General features: G+C 34.5%; 1 protein-coding gene across 1 annotated transcript; it reads right to left on the bottom strand.

Moving 5' to 3' along the window:
• Window positions 1–236: 236 nt before the first annotated feature.
• On the bottom strand, window positions 237–16,780 carry LOC120193104. The gene is given in 49 exon segments (XM_039195711.1): window positions 237–733; window positions 851–1,001; window positions 1,335–1,569; window positions 1,729–1,939; window positions 2,052–2,170; window positions 2,291–2,437; window positions 2,757–2,952; window positions 3,028–3,404; window positions 3,508–3,548; window positions 3,666–3,701; window positions 3,809–3,874; window positions 4,239–4,304; window positions 5,116–5,184; window positions 5,444–5,515; window positions 5,608–5,679; window positions 5,862–5,933; window positions 6,028–6,099; window positions 6,187–6,258; window positions 6,374–6,445; window positions 6,538–6,609; window positions 6,703–6,771; window positions 6,849–6,920; window positions 7,074–7,260; window positions 7,539–7,740; window positions 10,093–10,470; window positions 10,826–10,976; window positions 11,072–11,309; window positions 11,409–11,576; window positions 11,579–11,618; window positions 11,707–11,825; window positions 12,059–12,199; window positions 12,279–12,474; window positions 12,620–13,002; window positions 13,307–13,361; window positions 13,629–13,668; window positions 13,773–13,835; window positions 13,965–14,030; window positions 14,137–14,205; window positions 14,558–14,629; window positions 14,721–14,792; window positions 14,895–14,966; window positions 15,076–15,147; window positions 15,233–15,304; window positions 15,414–15,485; window positions 15,709–15,780; window positions 15,875–15,943; window positions 16,028–16,099; window positions 16,185–16,344; window positions 16,482–16,780. Coding segments are annotated over 49 exon segments (6,117 nt in total). The 5' UTR covers window positions 16,585–16,780; the 3' UTR covers window positions 237–379.
• Between the last annotated feature and the right edge of the window lie 1,561 nt (window positions 16,781–18,341).

Here is an 18,341-nt window from a genome sequence, read left to right as displayed (position 1 = left end):
AAAATAGTAAAATTAATATTAAATATAAATTAAATATGAATACATAATTAATAAATATTAATTATAATATTTATATTAAATTTTCAAATATCATCAAATAAAAATTGCTATATCGATTAAATTTTTTTCTTGACCGGTTTTGTTGACTGTGCTAGAGCTCAACCGGTCGTCTGAAAAAGGGGAAAAAAAAAGGGAGTAAATGTCACTTTGAATGACATCGCATATCATCATACTCCACATGCATGTCCAAATATATTACCCTTAGTCTGACAATCAAGAAAGAGTGTAAAGGAAGTTCAGATTTTTTTAAACATTTTTATTGAAGCCAATCTTTACACTACTATAAGAGCAATCAAGTTTGCTTTGAGTTTGATGGATGTTAAACAAGCGTTGAGGAAGAGCCATACCATGTTGTTGAACTTGAATCTGATGAGGCAGTAACCATGGTGGTTTCGCTACTCTTCCAGGATTTCATTCGGTTGAATTCGTCTTTCAGTGATCCGAACCTCGAATCATCGGCAAAGATACTCGGGTCCATGATTAATTCAGGAACAAGGGTTCGACCTTCAAACATGTTTACAACTTCAGACATGGTTGGTCTAAGTGCAGGGGATGAATTAGTGCACAATAAAGCTACTTTTGTCATCCTAATTGCCTCCTCTTCGTTGAATTCGGTCCCCAACCTTGGATCCACCAACTCCATTAAGTTTCCCCTCTGTTGTAAAACAAGTGCCTGGAAAAGGAGATAAAGGAACTTAAATGATCAATATAAGTTCAAGCACCTGTGAATTATAATACATAGATATTTCTGTGATGACATTATCACATTATAACTTGAATTGTATCTTACCCGATCTTGAAGGCATACATAATCCTCTTCGGGTCGATATTTTGCATTGTTCTTTCCAGCAACAATTTCTAATGCAACAATCCCGAAACTGTAAACATCTGCCTTGTAGGTGAGATAGCCCCATAATGCATATTCTGGTGCCATGTATCCTCTGCGAAAATAGGAGAACAAAGCACAACATACTCATGCATATCAACTTTGTTCATGTTTACATAAACAAGGTTGTAGGCTTTGATCTCATTTTCAATGCTATAGTTGAAAGCACTGATGCTTCATGCAATTTGCAGGAATTTCAGTTTCAAGAATCTATGTTCCTTTTTCTATTATGGTAGCAAGTTGAGAAATCATGTATTTCTTAACACTAATACTGAAACAAAAAGCAAACAAGCAGTATAGTTTTATTCGATTCAAACTAAATATGCTGAATTGAAAGAAATGTAGTGATGCTCAGCATATGAAAAACATAGGGAAAGTGGTAGCTCACATAGTCCCAGCAACTCTGGTGCTAATGTGGGTGTTTTCCTCCTCATCGAACTTGGCCAAACCGAAGTCGGAGATTTTCGCATTGAAATCACTATCTAGTAGCACGTTGGTAGTTTTGATGTCTCTATGTACAATTTTTAAACTTGATTCCTCGTGCAGGAAAGCAAGACCTTTCGCTATTCCAAGACAGATTTTCTGCCGAGTAGGCCAGTCCAATAGCTGGCTTTCTTTGGGAGCTATTCGTTGACACAGGCAAAATCCATTGAAATTCATCATATAGTTATCCATACATGGAGCTGAGATGAAATGATCAGAGAAGGAATACTTGCTTTCTATGGCTCCAATCACAAAAACATTGAATGAAGAATGAAAGAGATTTAGGACATTAAACTTACCGAATAAAGCGTGTGCGAGGCTATTATTTTCCATGTATTCATATACCAACAACAGCTGAGTTCCCTCAACACAACATCCATACAACCTAACAACATTAGGGTGTTGCAACCCTGAAATCATGGCTAGTTCATTCAGAAATTCCCTATCTCCTTGCCTTGATTTCGAAGAAAGTTTTTTAATTGCAATTAGGGTACCATCAAGCAATACACCCTACAGCAGAAGTATAAAATAAATTTTTGTTATATATTTCATCAAACAATATTGTACACCTAAACATTAGGAAATAAATTAAATGTAAAGAGAAAGCATGTGCTATAGGTACCTTGTAGACAGCTCCAAAACCACCTTCTCCAATTTTATATGTAGAATCAAAATTGTTTGTAGCAGCTTTCATTTGTCCAAAGGTAAAAAAGCCAGTCTGTAGATCTAACCCCCTCAATACTTGGAAAATATCGGGGTGGAACCAATTGAATTAAACATTCTGGTGCACTTGTTCAGATAGATCATCCTAGATAAATCATTTAAAAGTATAAATTTGCAGATTGAAGTTTATTAGAATACCTTGTTCTCTTAATGGCTTTCGTCGAAAATAGCCTTTCCACCATAAAATGCCTAAGATTATGAAAATCAGGCACAGAAAACAAACAACAGCTCCCACTATGAACTTCATATTCTTATTCCAGCCACAGCGAACCGGAGGCTTGAAATCTACCAACAAAAGGGATAAAATGGTACAAACGGTTATTCTAAAACTTCCATCTCCTGAAGTAACACTGCGTGTGCATATGCCAGTGAAAACTTATCCAGCAATTGAGGTACTTAAGAAGGTAGCAGACGCTTAAAGTTCCCCGTTCAGTAATTTTAAGCGCATAAAGTAACACTCCATTATTGCTTCATATCATGTACATGTCAATCCACTTCAAGAATTAAAAAATATCACAATTAAGAGTAGAAGTTCCCAAATTTATCCAGGAGGTTAAGCAAAGCACAAAAGAAGAGTGAATGGCTCTTTAACCACAGATCTTACCGGAGTCTACTGAGATAGCTGATATCAAAGGACCATATGTTCCTCTTCTTGGGGTTGCAGCAGTCCCCTTCCCAGCCCAGTGAAAGCGTATTGTCAAAGTTTTGTTCAGGACAACCGTTTTAAATTGCCTTACAACCGCTTTATCGACACCCTGTGCCTCATTTTTAACATTGAAATCCTTCAATTCCAGCTTCTCCTGCAATGAACTTATTCAATCAAACCAGTTTCAGTATCATGCAAATTACACTACATATAAAATATGACTGAATACCTGGATATAAACATCAAATATCCTCCTACCAAGACTTTGATAGGATCTATTGTCTCTGATAACTATCTCGGCAAAGTGAAGCGTAACCGTATAACTTCCATTTGCTAAGCAACGAAAGTAATACGTGAGAGAAAGAGGAGAGAGGCGTGCTCTTTCATATAAATTCGAGTTGTTAGTTCGGAGAATAGAAACATTCTTTGCTATAAAGTCCCTTGAAGTAACAGTGATATCCCAGAAAAGCCCAGTGCTACTTGTTTCCCAAGTCTCTTTGAGTGGAAAAAATTTTGCTGCACCTCCCGAGTCTTCATCCGCCTCATAGTCGACCCCATTAATAGTTGTTGCTCCTCCACCGCAATTTATATTTACCGAATACCAATCTAGAAAGAATGATTTAATACATGCCAGTTGATTAGGATAAAACCTTACTGTAAAACCTGTTTTCAGAGCCTAGAGGTTTGCATTTTAATGCAAAGGAATTACCTTTTGAACAAGGAAAGTTCTTCAGGCATTTATCTAGTCCTCTTTATTAGTTTAGTACGACAAAGAAGCACCAGACGTGTTAAAGAGTGATTAAAAGGGCAAGAAAAGAAACAACAAAAAACGTGGTAACTTTTTTGCTCAGTAAGATAGAAACTTACAAGTTTTTGCCTCCCGAGAAGCTTTTGAACAAATTTCTGATGAAGCAATAGACCAATCAGTTTAATATTTCAAAACTTCTTACAAAGAGTCGGAAAAATAATACACAGCATTGGAAACCAAGTTAAGAGGAAGTTTTTCCTACAGATTTTCCCGACAAGAAGGCGACTCTGGGCTTTCAGAAAAATTATTATAAGAAAGATCCATCTGACTGCAAAAAAAAAATATAATAGATTATAAATGACTAGACTAAAAACATGACGGTACTTTACTTTTTATTACAACTAACAATATTAGTACTGGTATAACGTAGGACATGTTTCCAGGAATGGTACTCTGAGCAACTACAAAATGGATAATTGGGTTAGATTTTGCATTGTTTGAATAGGTAGTTTTGAGGTATATCCTTCAGACTGTCAAAGAAGAAAAATCCTTAAGTGACTGTAAATAACTTATCAGATCCAGCAGAAATCATTCAATGAATGTTATTTGAAGTGTCAGTCAACCCTATGCAGAAGATAAACAGATACTCACGTGTCACGAGAAGAAAAAAGAGAGAATGATAGTTGACATACTAGCGGCTATCTCGAGAACTTATCCAATCCGGAATACTCCCAGTAAGCGAGTTGTGTGTCAGGAACCTAATCAGTAAGCAATACTCCACACTTAGGCACTTCTATTAGAACCAAATTGAAAGGTTAGAACTGGACCGCAAAGTAAAATTTCATAAGATGTAGAACTTATTTAAGTATATTAATGCATGCAGGTTCCTGGTTCAGAAGTAGTAAAAATATCAGCAAGCTAATTTTATTTTTGATGTCATCCATGAGTTTCCAAAATGTGCACTGTTGAGAATCAAATAAACAAATGAAAATGTTCCATATTACCGCAAGGATAAAAAAGTCCAATAACCTTATAACTTTTATTAACTACTTATTTTCCCCCTATAAATATGGAATAATGCCAAAAATAGCCCCCAACGTTTACCAAAATGGTCATTTTGACCCCTATTCTTTTTTTGGAGCATTTTGGCCCCCAAAATTTCACTTTGAGACAAAAAGCTCCCTCTATAGATGAAAACCATTAGTTAACACACGACTAACACTCCAAAATATGAGCCTTTTTTAACCTAAAATGAAACATTGAGGGCTTCATGAAAGAAAAAAAAAAGAATAAGGGACAAAATGATTATTCTGTCAAATATTAGGTACCTTTTTGCCCTAAAATGAAACGTTGGGGAAAATGCTCCAAAAAATAGATTAGGGGGCAAAATGACCATTTTCGCAAACGTTGGGGGGGCTAATTTCGGCATTATGCCAATAAATATACCTATGATTAAAGGACCAGAAAAACTACTTTGAGTATTATTTCAAGAACATACTATGCATAGTGTTCTTCATATTGGTTAGTCTAGGTTTGGATGAGTACACCTAAAGAATTCACAGTACTTACATGTATTGCCATTTTGTAAGGCTTTCAGAATCTGAAACGTTACCTTCCAATTTGTTAAAGCTGAGATCTCTGAGAAAAGTGGACAAATCAGTTTTATCATAGCTATACAAATATGAATGTTGAAATGATAAGTTAATAGAAATCTGAAATCCAGAAAATATATAGATAAGTACATTTATGGAAGATTGAAGTATGTTGCTTTCTAAGAAGAAGAAGAAGATTTAATTATGACAAATTTATTAAAACCCACAAGAAAAGAATGAAAACGGTATGCCGAGTACTGAAATAAATACTGAAAATTAAGATGAGTCGAGAACAGCAGAATTACAAAATTTGCAGTTGTGAAAATTCCCATATGTAATCTGGGATTGGTCCAGCTATGTTGCAGCTACGTAACATCCTGCAATATGAGCCCCCATCATCTGAGAACAATTATAACAAAAGACGATTAATATGGTATTGAAGAATTTTTCAAGCATGGGAATGACTTACAATCTGTACATGTTTTTCATGTTTTTTAAGTTCGGAAACTTTGAACCCTCTCCAGGTAAGTCACTGATCCTTCTGAATTATATTTCACCATAAAGAATTGTTAAAAAGAGAAAAGGCCCCTAAGCAATCATTTTAGTATCTAAATTGGAATGATCCCAAAAAAATAGCATCTAAATTGGACCGTACTGAAGTTAAGTTAAATCATTAATAGAAATGAATGGCTACAAAATCTAAAGGGACTAATTCAAACTCACAGTTCCGTTAAATTACTCAAGAGAGCTAAGCTTGAAGGAATTGGCCCTTCGAAACCACTAGCTTGAATCTCTCTGTTGGCAAAAGAATCCAAATTTAAGAAGTAACCATCACCAAAACTTTCAATGAAGTACTATAGAGAAGTACTGGAGACAGGAAGATGCTTACAACTTCTCAAGTTGCTTCCAACTATGAAAAATGTTGGGTATCTTTCCAATGAAATTGTTACTGCTAATCCTACTGCATAAACCTCACATAAAAGAAGGGGTACTAAATAAATCTAGCCTAATTAACACTATAATTCTATATAGTGCAGAAAATACTTACAGTTCTTTTAGATTGGACAGATTAGCAAGTGACAAGGGAAACTTTCCGGTGAGATAGTTAGCATTAAGAGTACTATATTCAAGAAAGAGGCAAGGTCAGGCAAATTATACTATACTAAATATTAAAGAGAGAAGCGGACTGATAGATCATGCATGGAAGTAGACTAATAGGGAAAAGAAAGCCCGACAGGTTTTCCAGGTTAACCAATTTCCCAAACTCAGGAGGAATAGTTCCAGAAAACATGTTGTTCTCGACGCTCCTGAAAATATAATTGTAATAAGAAACATTTTCTACCCTTTAAGGAAAAGAAAAGAGATAAAACTAAAGAAAACATAAGCAACCGAGGCATACAGATATTTTAGAGTTGTTATGTTTCCCAAAGAGCCTGGGATAGACCCTGATAAACGGTTCATAGAAACTGTCCTGAAATGTAATAATTCCTATCAGTTAAATGAAACTGAAAGTAAGCTTCTTCTAAACAGGGTAAACGTGACATGAAGTGCACTTGTGACTTACATAATCTCCAACTTCAGAACACCCCATTCATGTGGGATTGCACCGTGAAGATAGTTGTAATGGAGTACTCTAAAAGCAACAGAAAAAAGTTTTAAAATGGATAGAAGCTTATTTGCTAGTTAAAGAGTATGTAACCTTCTTCTTACAATGTTTTAATATATGATAGATTGACAAGTGAGCGTGGAAGAACACCATCGAGATCCTGCCCGCCAAGATAGCTGTTCATGTGAATACAAATATTTTAGAAGCATGTCCAATTCAAAATTTCCAAATAGTTAGGTGAGAGATTTTAGTAGCAGAAAAAAGATAGATTGTCTATGGTTAAGAAATTAGAATAAGAATCAATTTTCTTATGACCAGTAAGGACTTACATGCCATCGATATGACATTCACCATTGGAGAAGGAGCAATTGCAGGTGACGGTACTGTTTTTAATGGTTTGAGGCATATTTGGCAGCGGCGGCGGAGTAAACCAGCTTGACTTACTGTTGCAAGGGTTCTCACTAAAATTCCAATCCTTCTTTCCAAGATCTGCCGCTATCTCGCGAAGAGCTTTTACTGCAAATCCAGAAAGAAAGAAAAAACAACAAATTGAGAAGCCAATGGAGGAAGCTGAGTGGCGTTCAAACACATTTAAAAGAAAATAAGTGCGATAATCTCTTGGGTGAGTTCTTAAGTACCATTAACACAAATGAACCGAATTAGTTAAGAAACAATATTAAAAAAAACAGAGAAATGGAAGAAAGTAAACTTCTAAAACATAAGCAGGAACATTTCAACAGTGCTCATCTTTAACACGAACTGAAGCAATAAAGGAATTGCAAATCTGTACTTACTTTCATAACGAGGAGGATAAGGTGGCTCAACTTGGGCTTCAACTTGGTAAGATTCCATGAAAATGAACACCAAGACTGTAAGAATTATGGACCCAAAGAGAATTTTCACGGTTGAAGGACAGTTAACAACTCTTCCCATCCTTTTCTTAGTGAAATGCAGCAATCTTCTTTCGCCTATACTTATTTTCTCATCAAAATTTAGCTATGGATGCAGCCTATCCATGGATCTTTAACTTACCAACTTTTGAAGTGTGTGAGAAAAATATTGCAACTTTTTTTTATAAGAATTACACTAAAGAATTGCAAGCATAACGTAAATATAAACAAAATTATAATTAGTATATTTTCTTATAATCAGATATAAAAATTAATCATATAGATCACACAAGATTAAATAAAGAAAATATTAAAAAAATTAACTAAAAAGTTTGAATAAAATAAAGATACGAATAAATCTAACTGCATCAGTAAACGAATCACAAAAGGAATGAAACTACTGAAGGTCACCGACAAATCGTAAATCAGACTCAAGCGACTTGAAAAAACTATCTATGAATGCAAACACGTATCCAAATCAATACGATGTCCAAAACAGAGAATATTATCATGATAACAAATAAGCGCATATTGATATGACGATGTTAAATCTAATCATGAAAAAAAATAAACAAAGACAATAGAAAAAACTGTAAACTATCAAAAGATAAAAAAATATACTACAAAATAAAATAAATTCATAATTATTTTTATTAAAAAATTTTAAAAAAATAATGTGATGGTGACAAAAAAAAAAGAAAAAAAAAGATGAGTGTCATTTTCACACAAATAGAGTAAATGGGCTGATCAATTATATCTCTGATCAAAATTTTGATTTTCAAATTCGAGTGGAGTTAAAATTTTAAATTTTCAAGTTACTCATAAAAATAAAAAATTTGACCCAGTATTTTGACGATTTAACCCATGATTTAATTATTTCTTCAATTCCTTCTTTATTTTAAGTCTATTATTTATCAAATTTGAACTATATATTCCTAAACTATAGTAGAATACATGTGTACTTTTAATTCTTCTTTTTGATAACAATTTTTTTATTTTTTAATTTAGTTCTTCAATTTTTTATAATCTTCTTATTTATTAAATTCGTCATTTATTTTAAGTCATTTTTATCAAATTTAAGCTACATGCTTTTAAACCATATTAGAGTATATGTGTACTTTTAATTCCTATTTTTTGATAACAATTTTTTTATTTTTAATTTAGTCTTTCAATTTTTTATAATCTCTTTATTCTTTCAATTTGTGATTTATTTTAAGTCATTTTTTTACCAAATTTGAACCACATGCTCATATACCACAATAAAATACGTATGTAACTTTAATTGTTATTTTTTTTAACTAAAGATATATTATATTTTTATTTAGTTCCTAAATTTTGCATTTTAATCAATTTGGTATTTTGACTATGATTGTTTGCAATTTTTTTCTCATCGATATTTTATCCTCAAAATATTTTTTTAAAATATAGTATTATTGAATATATCTCATAATTTTAGATTGTATTTGATATATTAAATAACATTATAATATAAAATAAATAATATATATATATATTATGGTTAGATAAAATCAAAATATTTGCAACAAATTATTGTCATTATACTATAAATAATTATAATAAAATCAGCACAGAAACTTAAATAACTTTACTCGAAAAAAATTTCAAGTTAAGTTTGAGTTGTAAAATAAGACTCGTCAGCTTGAATAACTCAAAAAATTTTGACTCAACTCGATCGAATGCTCACTCTTACTCTGAACAATGATACGCATGATCATGAAAAATATTTTTTTATATTTTAATAATTCTGGTAAAGACACTAAATAGGAGCATTTTTTTTTGAAAAAAGCTGGTTTTTTGCATAGTAAAAGGTGCCTAAAAGCACTTTTGGTTTTTGACCCTCGAAGCGATTATGATTTATGAGGACACAGAGTCCATAGAACGGGCCGACAGCCGAGGATAAGCTTTATTTTTTTTTAAATGAGGACCACAAGTCCTCAACTTCAGCTTGAAATAATTTATTTCTGGCACCAACGAAAATTCCAAAATAGAATGAAAATCGGAATCTTCAACTTCGATTCTTTTAGCAAATAAATAATACAGTACAAACATTCATTGTTATATCATACATTCATAAGCCCTTACCATTTGATATATACTAAAGATCCACCACCACCTTTATTTTATGTTCTGGACCAACCTCTAAGTAACAAAAATCAAGATAAGCCAAGGAGTGTTGGTATAGATGATTGAGATTCGAAAATTTGAGCTTCTAAAGTCAAGTTCGAATCCTACCACTATTACTCTCAGTAGACAATCTGTAAATTCTTATATAAATCTCAATTTAATCTTAGAAGTATACCCTGCCCTGGAATGGAGGAGCCACTTCTGATCTAAACTTATTGTAACAAGAAAAAAACCCTATACATCTTTGTGCACTTCTATAATCAATCGGGTGTATTAAATACGATGAGTAGATACTGCAGATCTCTAGGCTTTAAACCTTGGACCCCTCGTTGGTTTCATGGATTCCATGAGCTGAAGCGGATGAAGATTCAAACTGAGATCCTGTAGATGTCGAAGTGTGAACCTGACTTCCGGCAAAACTCTGACTATGAGTAGAGCTACGGTGGTCTCTTATGGCTTTAAACCTCAAATCTTCATTGTAACTACTCGCGTTAGGGACGATATCGGGAATGGTAATGGTTCCTTCCAGCATTCCCACCACATCAGACATTGACGGCCTCAGGGAGGGCGTAACATTGGTGCATAAGAGAGCCACTTTAATCATCCTTTCTGCTTCTGACTTGTTATAGTCGGATATCAGCTTATCATCCACCAACTCCAATAGCTTTCCACTTTGTTGTAAATGACAGGCCTGCAAAGGACATAAATCACATGCATGAAATTCTCAAGAGCCTTAAAGGACAGAGCTGATAAAACCAAGGAGCGGTCGGATAGTGGCCGTTATATTGCGGTCGCGAAGACATATGATACCACTATCACGGAAAATAGAATCCGTTATATCTACAACCTAAATAAACACAATGTGAACGAAAACGCGGCCGCAACTGCAATTTAAATCCATGGATAAAACCAAAAGAAACAAAGGCAGTCATAGAAAAGGTATACAAACAGAAACATAGGGCTGAAACGTACAACATAGGAAGTACTAAATAAAGACCAAAGGAGATGGAAATGCATGTATAAAAACGGAATAAATCAGCGATTACCCAATCTAGAAGGCAAGTGTGTTCGCCCGTTGGTCCATAATTCATATTGTGCTTGCCACTAACAAGCTCCAATGCCACAATTCCGAAGCTGTAAACATCTGCCTTGTAGGTCAAATAACCCCACAGTGCATACTCTGGTGCAATATATCCTCTGCATTTTTAACTTTTGCAATGTAAATTTACATTTAAAGGTCAAAGGATGCTTTTTTCAGCTAAGACAACATTGTTAGATAGCAGTTGGCTTACATTGTTCCGGCAATTCGTGTGCTGATGTGAGTTTTGTCGTCATCACTAAGCTTGGCTAATCCGAAGTCAGATATTTTAGGATTTAGGTCTCTGTCGAGCAGAACATTGGTACCTTTGATGTCTCTGTGGACAATTTTCAGTCTAGACTCTTCATGGAGAAACGCTAAGCCTCTAGCTATTCCGACACAAATCTTTTGCCTAGTAGGCCAGTCCAGATGTATTCGGGAGTTTTCCGGACCTTAAGACAATCATCCCATAAAATTTCCAAGAGTTACAACCTTTTCTACACGTTTCCATACAATGAAATCAAGTTGGGAAAATTGTGCATTGAACTTACCGAACAAAGCCCGAGAAAGGCTGTTATTTTCCAAGTACTCATACACTAGCAATAGTTGATTCCCTTCTATACAGCATCCGTAAAGTTTCACAAGATTGGGGTGCTGCAAACATGAAATCATGCCCATCTCATTCAAGAATTCACGATTTCCCTGACTCGACTTTGAAAGAGTTGCTTGACTGCGATTATTGTTCCATCACCTAGCTGACCCTGTCATCGATCATGAAATTCAGCAGAACTCTAAAAGCAAAATTTCATATGAAAACAGATTTCATTTGACTTGTTTTAGCTTGTATACCTTGTATACGGGTCCAAATCCACCTTCACCAATCTTGTTTCCAGAATCAAAGTTGCTAGTCGCTGCCCTTATCTGCTTTAAGGAGAAAGAAACTGTTTGCGGATCCAGTCCCTTGAGGTCTGTAGAAGACATGTAAGAATGCGTTAAACAAGTTCCTAATCCATTACATATAGGTTTGTTTGTTTTCTGGAAAAAGAGAAAGTAAAAGGCCCCCAATTAGTCCAACATGTTCTTGGACGTTAACAAGTGAACATTCATAAAAGTTATTTTCATATACGAGATAGTATAAAGGAAAAGTTTTTGGCCTCAATTTTTCCAAAGCATTGACTTCTACTACTGAAACAGACCAAACCTTGTTCTCTATGGCTCTTGGCTTTAAAATAGCATCTCCAGAAGAGAATCCCAGATGCCAATAATACGAGAAATGATCCTATGACACCAATGACAATCGGCAGAGTCTTCGTTTTCTTCTCCTCATGCTTGGGCTTGAAATCTGGAAAAAGTAATCGGCTCATATATTGTAAAGGAGGGTGTAGATGAGGATGAGAAAGGACATGAAGAAGATCACATACTGGGATCAACTGAGATGGCTGATATGAGGGGGCCATGGACTCCTCGATAAGGAATTGCTTGAGTACCTTTTCCGGCCCAGTAAAAGCGAATCTCTAGTTCACCATTTGTTACATTGGCATTATAGTGTTTCGTTACCGGAGTAAGAATCCCACCAGCTTCTGCTTCTATATTGAAGTTTTCTTCCACCAGCTGATCCTGCAACATGAAAATTCGGTCACTCTTATTTACCTAGCAGCCAATGGAGACAGAATGGTGTGTCGGTAACTTATATGCCAGCCAAGCAATTCACTGGACAAACACCACTGCGGAAGGAGTTAGTTTCACAATCATGATTAATTACCTGAATATAAATGTTGAAAATCCGCCTCCCAAGTGTTCCATATCTCGTGTTATTGGTGATTTCGATCTCTGCAAAGTGTAATTTCACTGAATAGCTCCCATTCTCTAAACAATATCGATAATAAGTAACTGAAAGTGGAGATAGTCGTGCTGTAGCAAACAACTGGTTAGACATGTTTGCTGTCTGCTTAACATAACGCGACGCAGCATTAAGTTCATCATTGTCATCCCTGAAGTCTCCAGTGCTACTAAAACCCCAGTTATCGCCACTCTCATATAATGTTGAGGCACCACCTAAACCAGATTTCGCATCTCCCACATACATTGTCCCATTCACTCTAACATCAATATTTCCACCGCAATTGATATACATAGAATGCCAGTCTGCCAGAGACAAGACAACTATTTTAGCTTCAAAGAAAGAAGCAGAAAATATTCTATCAAGACAAAAGCAAAAGTCAAGAAGCTAACCGGTAAAGTACCTTTTTCGTTTAGCAGCTTGCAAACTATAATATACATATAAACTTTATGCTAACCATTTACAAGTTAGTATATTAATGTAAATCTTTGATGCTTGAAAGAACATTTACAAAAAAGAAAAAGAAAAAAAAAAGCAACAACTCTGGATGCGTGGACTTCAAGGTACGTATTGTAATTAGACTGAAAGCAAATGTAATAATGTACTTACATTTCTGACATTTGAAATCACTCCTGCATGGAATAACTCCCCTTTCACTGATGAGTCGTGAAAAAAGGAAAACAACAAAAATAAAGGACAAATTAGCAATCAAATGAATGTTATGTAGTATCATTATTCTACAAATATTATTTTCATATAGAAAACATGGAAATGAAATTTTAAAGCTCACATCCATCTACCCCAACCCAGATGGTGCCCAAGAAAATAGATGGAGATCATGCTAAACTGATCTTCTCCGTTCTCAATGTGTATTGACAGTCAATTTTTGTGGCTTTTGATAACCTAAGATAATTAAATCAAGAACTTACCCGTACTCTGTTGAAGAACTGCGGAACAAATTCACGTTGTCCCTATTTAAAAAGCAAAATGCTGTAGAAGTGAGTAACCCTACATCTCAAGGAAGCACACATGAAGAATAAGCTTCTACTGAACTCAAAGAAAAGAAAGAACTGACAATCTTCGTAAACAAGCAGGTTGATTAGGGCTTGGCCATGTGAAGTTATTGTAGGAAAGATCCCTGAACACAAGATAGAAATAGAACTGTTTTCTCAGAAATCTCTGCATGCTAAGAATTCACATGAGTGCACGCACACAGATATTCCTAGTTAAATATAAGAATCAGATAGTCCAAACAGAATACACATACAAGGCGACTCCTGTCTGCAAGATCGAGTCTGGTATATTTCCACTGAGATTGTTGCCCGTAAGATAGCTGATATCAATCATATCAATCAGTTTTATAGGCCTATTGCGGTTAGATATAGAATGTTGCTACAATGCTTGCATGATTTCTATAGAACAAATAAAAAAGAACTTACAGGAATCTTAAATCTTTAGGGAGAAAGGCTCTAACAACTTCCCCATTCAACCAGTTAAAACTGAGGTCTCTGTCCAAATTTACAAATAATGTCTTAGGTTTTTTTTATGGTGCTAAAAGATCAGCTGATAGCAATCATTCAATAAAACAACAAGAACTTATACAAAGGAACAAAAATTTAATCTAAATGATTAAGAATTCTGTAAGATTAAAGTTAAAACATAAATGAGAATATGGTAATTTGGGCCATGAACATGTATGTAATAGCAGCATAGAGATCTACCATTTACAGTCTTCTTATTTTTCTCCTCCATAAAAAATCATAAAACTTCTGAAAATCAAAATGTTTGAAAAATAAAAAATAAATAAAAATAAAGCAGTTTACTGTTTTCTTTAACTGAAGAATCATGTTTTACACTTACAAAATACGTAATTGACTCATTTGCCAGATTTGTTGTGGAATTTGCCCAACAATGTTGCAATTCTTCAATACTCTACAATTTCCAAGATCAGCCATATCAGATAAAATGATAAAGAAAACTAATACCATATGTTTCATAAATATAAGATAGGCAGCAAACGTACATCCGATTGATTGATGTCATGTTCCAAAGATCGGGAAAACGCTGAGTTGTTCCGTTTATATCACTGATTATCCTGCAAGCAAGCAACACCATTACAAACAAAAAGTTCGGAAACAATTAATTTATTAACAAGTTCTTGTCCACAATCTTCTTCTTAGAACCTTTCAGTACTTACAGTGTTCTTAAGTTTTCCAGAGCTGAGATGGATGAAGGAATGGGACCTGCAAGTCCAGTCGCCTGCATTTCTCTGCTTTGATTTAATTAAAGCAAAAATAATCAGTTCCATAGAAAAAAGTTCTCAAATCTCAGAAACTTTAAAGACTCTCAAAAACCATTTCCAAAGTTGAAGATCTTACAGTCTTGTGAGTTTCTTCCAGTTCTGAATGAAAACCGGTATGCTCCCATTAAAGTTGTTGTCATTTATCCGACTGCATTTTATAAATAAGAACTTTTACAACTTAAGTTTCTAACAAGCTTTTTCTGACATCCTACTAGTTAACAAGAAAACGTTACAAGTCTGTTAAGTTTTCCAGTTCCGCAAGTTGAACTGGCAAATTTCCGGCTAGTTTGTTCGAAGACAATCTTCTGCAATGAAAAATATAAACTTTCGTCACTCAAAACTACTCTACTTTTTCCCCGTTTTCAAATGTATAGTTCAGGAAAATTAGAAATTTATAGAAATGAAATTCCTTACAAAGTTCCCAGGTTAACTAACTTTCCGATCTCTGGAGGGACTTGTCCTGAAAATTGATTCGCTTCGAGGTCTCTGTTATGTACATGCATTGAAATTACATGAAATAAGTGCAACTTCTCTTACCAATTTAAAACATTTGCATTCTTCATTGACCAGGAAACCTGGATAATTATTGTCCTCGGGAGAGTGAAAAGCATATAATGTCACTAGCTTGGCACAAAACTAAGATTGCCTTAAAAAGAACATCGACATTTAGACGTCCATGTCCAGTAAATTAAAGTGCTTCAAAACTTACAAGTATCTAAGACTGGTAATGTTCCCCAAATAAGTTGGAATACTCCCAGATAGTCGATTTCCAAATAAGGAACTGGAATAAGATCTCTTGATCAGCCCCAAAAGAGAATAACTCATTTTTCTCTTCACACAAAGATTGATCATATACAAAGGAGACGACAACTTACATGAATTCAAATTGCATTGAAGCCCATTCAGGAGGGATTGTCCCACTGAGATAGTTATATGCAAAATCACTGCATACCCAATAGGCTTAAGCTTAAACGCATTTAATAAACAAGATAAGGAGAGACCTGAGAAAGAGAGCCGGAGATACTTACACCGTTTTGAGATATGGAAGATTTACAATTTCAGATGGAAGTAGTCCAGGTAAACTCTGAAGCTTGAATACTCTAAAAGTCCAAAACAAACCCCAAATATCAAGCCATTTTAAGTACTTCTTTATCGTGGTTCTTTTTATTTTTCTGGGAAACTTACATGTGAGTGACGTGACAGGTTCCGTTTTGGCAAGTGCAGGTAATGCTTTTCTCGGCACGCATGTCCACCATGTTCACTTGCTCGGAGATATTGCAACTGCCGGCATCGAAACTCCAGCCGTTACTTCCCATTGTTTTGGTGACTTGATTCAGAGCATTCACTGGTAAAATCACAAATCAAACAACAAGAACATTTGTATTACCACATGAAATCCAATAACAGAGCAATCAAAAAATAACTTAATCCCTGATTCGTCAGATAATCCCGTATTACAAAAAAGAAGGTAAATAAAGTTACCCTCATCTTGGGGTAACGTAGCGGCATCAAGCCCGTGTGTGCTTAACCAAACGGAAGAAAGGAGAGCTGATAGCAGAAATGCGATGGGCTTAGGGTAAAACATGTTTGAAACAAAGGAAAAACATCCAATCTTCTCAGCAACCAATCCTGTCTCTTTCTTATCTCTTGACTTGTTCAGTGTTCATACGAAAGCACAAACAGAACAAGAAACTTGTTTTAGGACTAATGGAACAAGTAGGAATTGGGGAAGGAAGTAGTCAAATACTTTGAAAGCTAGAAGGCGAAAACCACCAACGCTCCAGGTTGAAATCACGACGTTTCTGTGTAGAGTTACCATATGATAACGGGATTTTTTTGGGAGGACGTGTCGCAATTAGCATGCTTTTGAATTTTGTTAAATTCCGTTTTTGTCCCTTGCAAATTTTCAACACGCTCGTTTGAAGATGAGTCCGAAAGCACATATGCTTCTACAATTATACACAGAAAGTACCGCATGTTTCTACAATTATACACAGAAGTAACGCATGTTTCTACACTACAATTATATAAATATCAACGTGATTAATTTTTAAAGGAAGTTTGATTAGGCCATAATTAGGCAATTTTTCTTGTTAAGAACTGCTGCGACTTGGGAAAGACGTGAAGCAAAATGGAAATTTCAAAGAACATTGATTAGTCAATGAATCAGGGATACCAGACACATTACTTTTGAGATTTGACAATTTTACATGCTTTTAGTCGGAAAGTTCGCCCATGTGCATGTATGTAACCATAAAAAGGGGGGAAAATGGGTTGGCAGCTAGCATCAGTAAAAAAAAATTACAGCAGGTTTAAGTTAATAACACGTGTTTCAATGACAGCTTAGAGTCATCATTAAACCAGAAATCTAAATATCGTTTCCATCCTGGACAAGGTAAGTGACTAGAAATATTTTTTAAGATAAATATATATTAATAATATATATATTTTTAATAAATTTAACTTAAATAAAATTTTAAGACAAACATTAATAATAAAATAAATAGTTAATATAAAAAATCGATTTCCAAAATAAATATATACCCACCCGGCCTAAGCCAGACGCACCGGACACCCTGGGCCATGCCCAAGGTATTTGATAAATACACAAATATGAAACAAAGAACAAAGTTGTTGTCGGCAAGATCAAAAGACAAGAAGAAAATAAAAAGAAGGGTAAAGTACTTGAGGAAAAGTTACAAAACAATCAACTAGTTATTCATATATTTTAAACTCGTCATTTTCAGTTAAAAATTTAATGGTTGTCTAAATTAAATATTAACATGTTAATTGAGATATGATAAAATTTGATCATAGAATCGTTTGAGTTGTATTATAGCCATTTTAGATTTTAGGATAAGATTTTATCATATCTTAGTCGGTAAGTTAACGTTCAATACTGAGAGTCGTCAACTTTTTAACGAAAAATGATGAATTTAAAATATATGAATAGTTGAATTATCATTTTGTAATTTTTATTAGTTATCGGACTCAACAAAATAACCAGTTAAGGGATCATTTTGCAATTTCTGATATTCGAGGAACTCAACAAAACAATACCTTATATTTGAGGGACCATTTGTATACTTTAGCCTAAAAAGAAATGCACATGTGAGCTTCACTACGTACGATCCTACAAGATCTTTTTTTTGTGCGTGTGTGTTACGAACTGGTTTGAATTAGATATCGTTAAAATAATGGATATTCTTAAGTTTAAACATTAAACAGATTCTTGAGCTATCCAAAATAAACATTTGAATCATATAACGAGGGTGAGGGAGAAAATTTCATTCAAGGTTCATTGAAGAAACATAACCCTAAAGATCAGAGGGGGGAAATTCA

The sequence above is a fragment of the Hibiscus syriacus genome, unplaced genomic scaffold (assembly GCF_006381635.1).
Source record: "Hibiscus syriacus cultivar Baekdansim isolate YM2019G1 unplaced genomic scaffold, ASM638163v2 tig00004323_pilon, whole genome shotgun sequence".
Classification (NCBI taxonomy): Eukaryota; Viridiplantae; Streptophyta; class Magnoliopsida; order Malvales; family Malvaceae; genus Hibiscus; species Hibiscus syriacus.
Note: the sequence above shows the minus strand (reverse complement) of the source record. Positions and strands in the feature narration are given on the sequence as shown.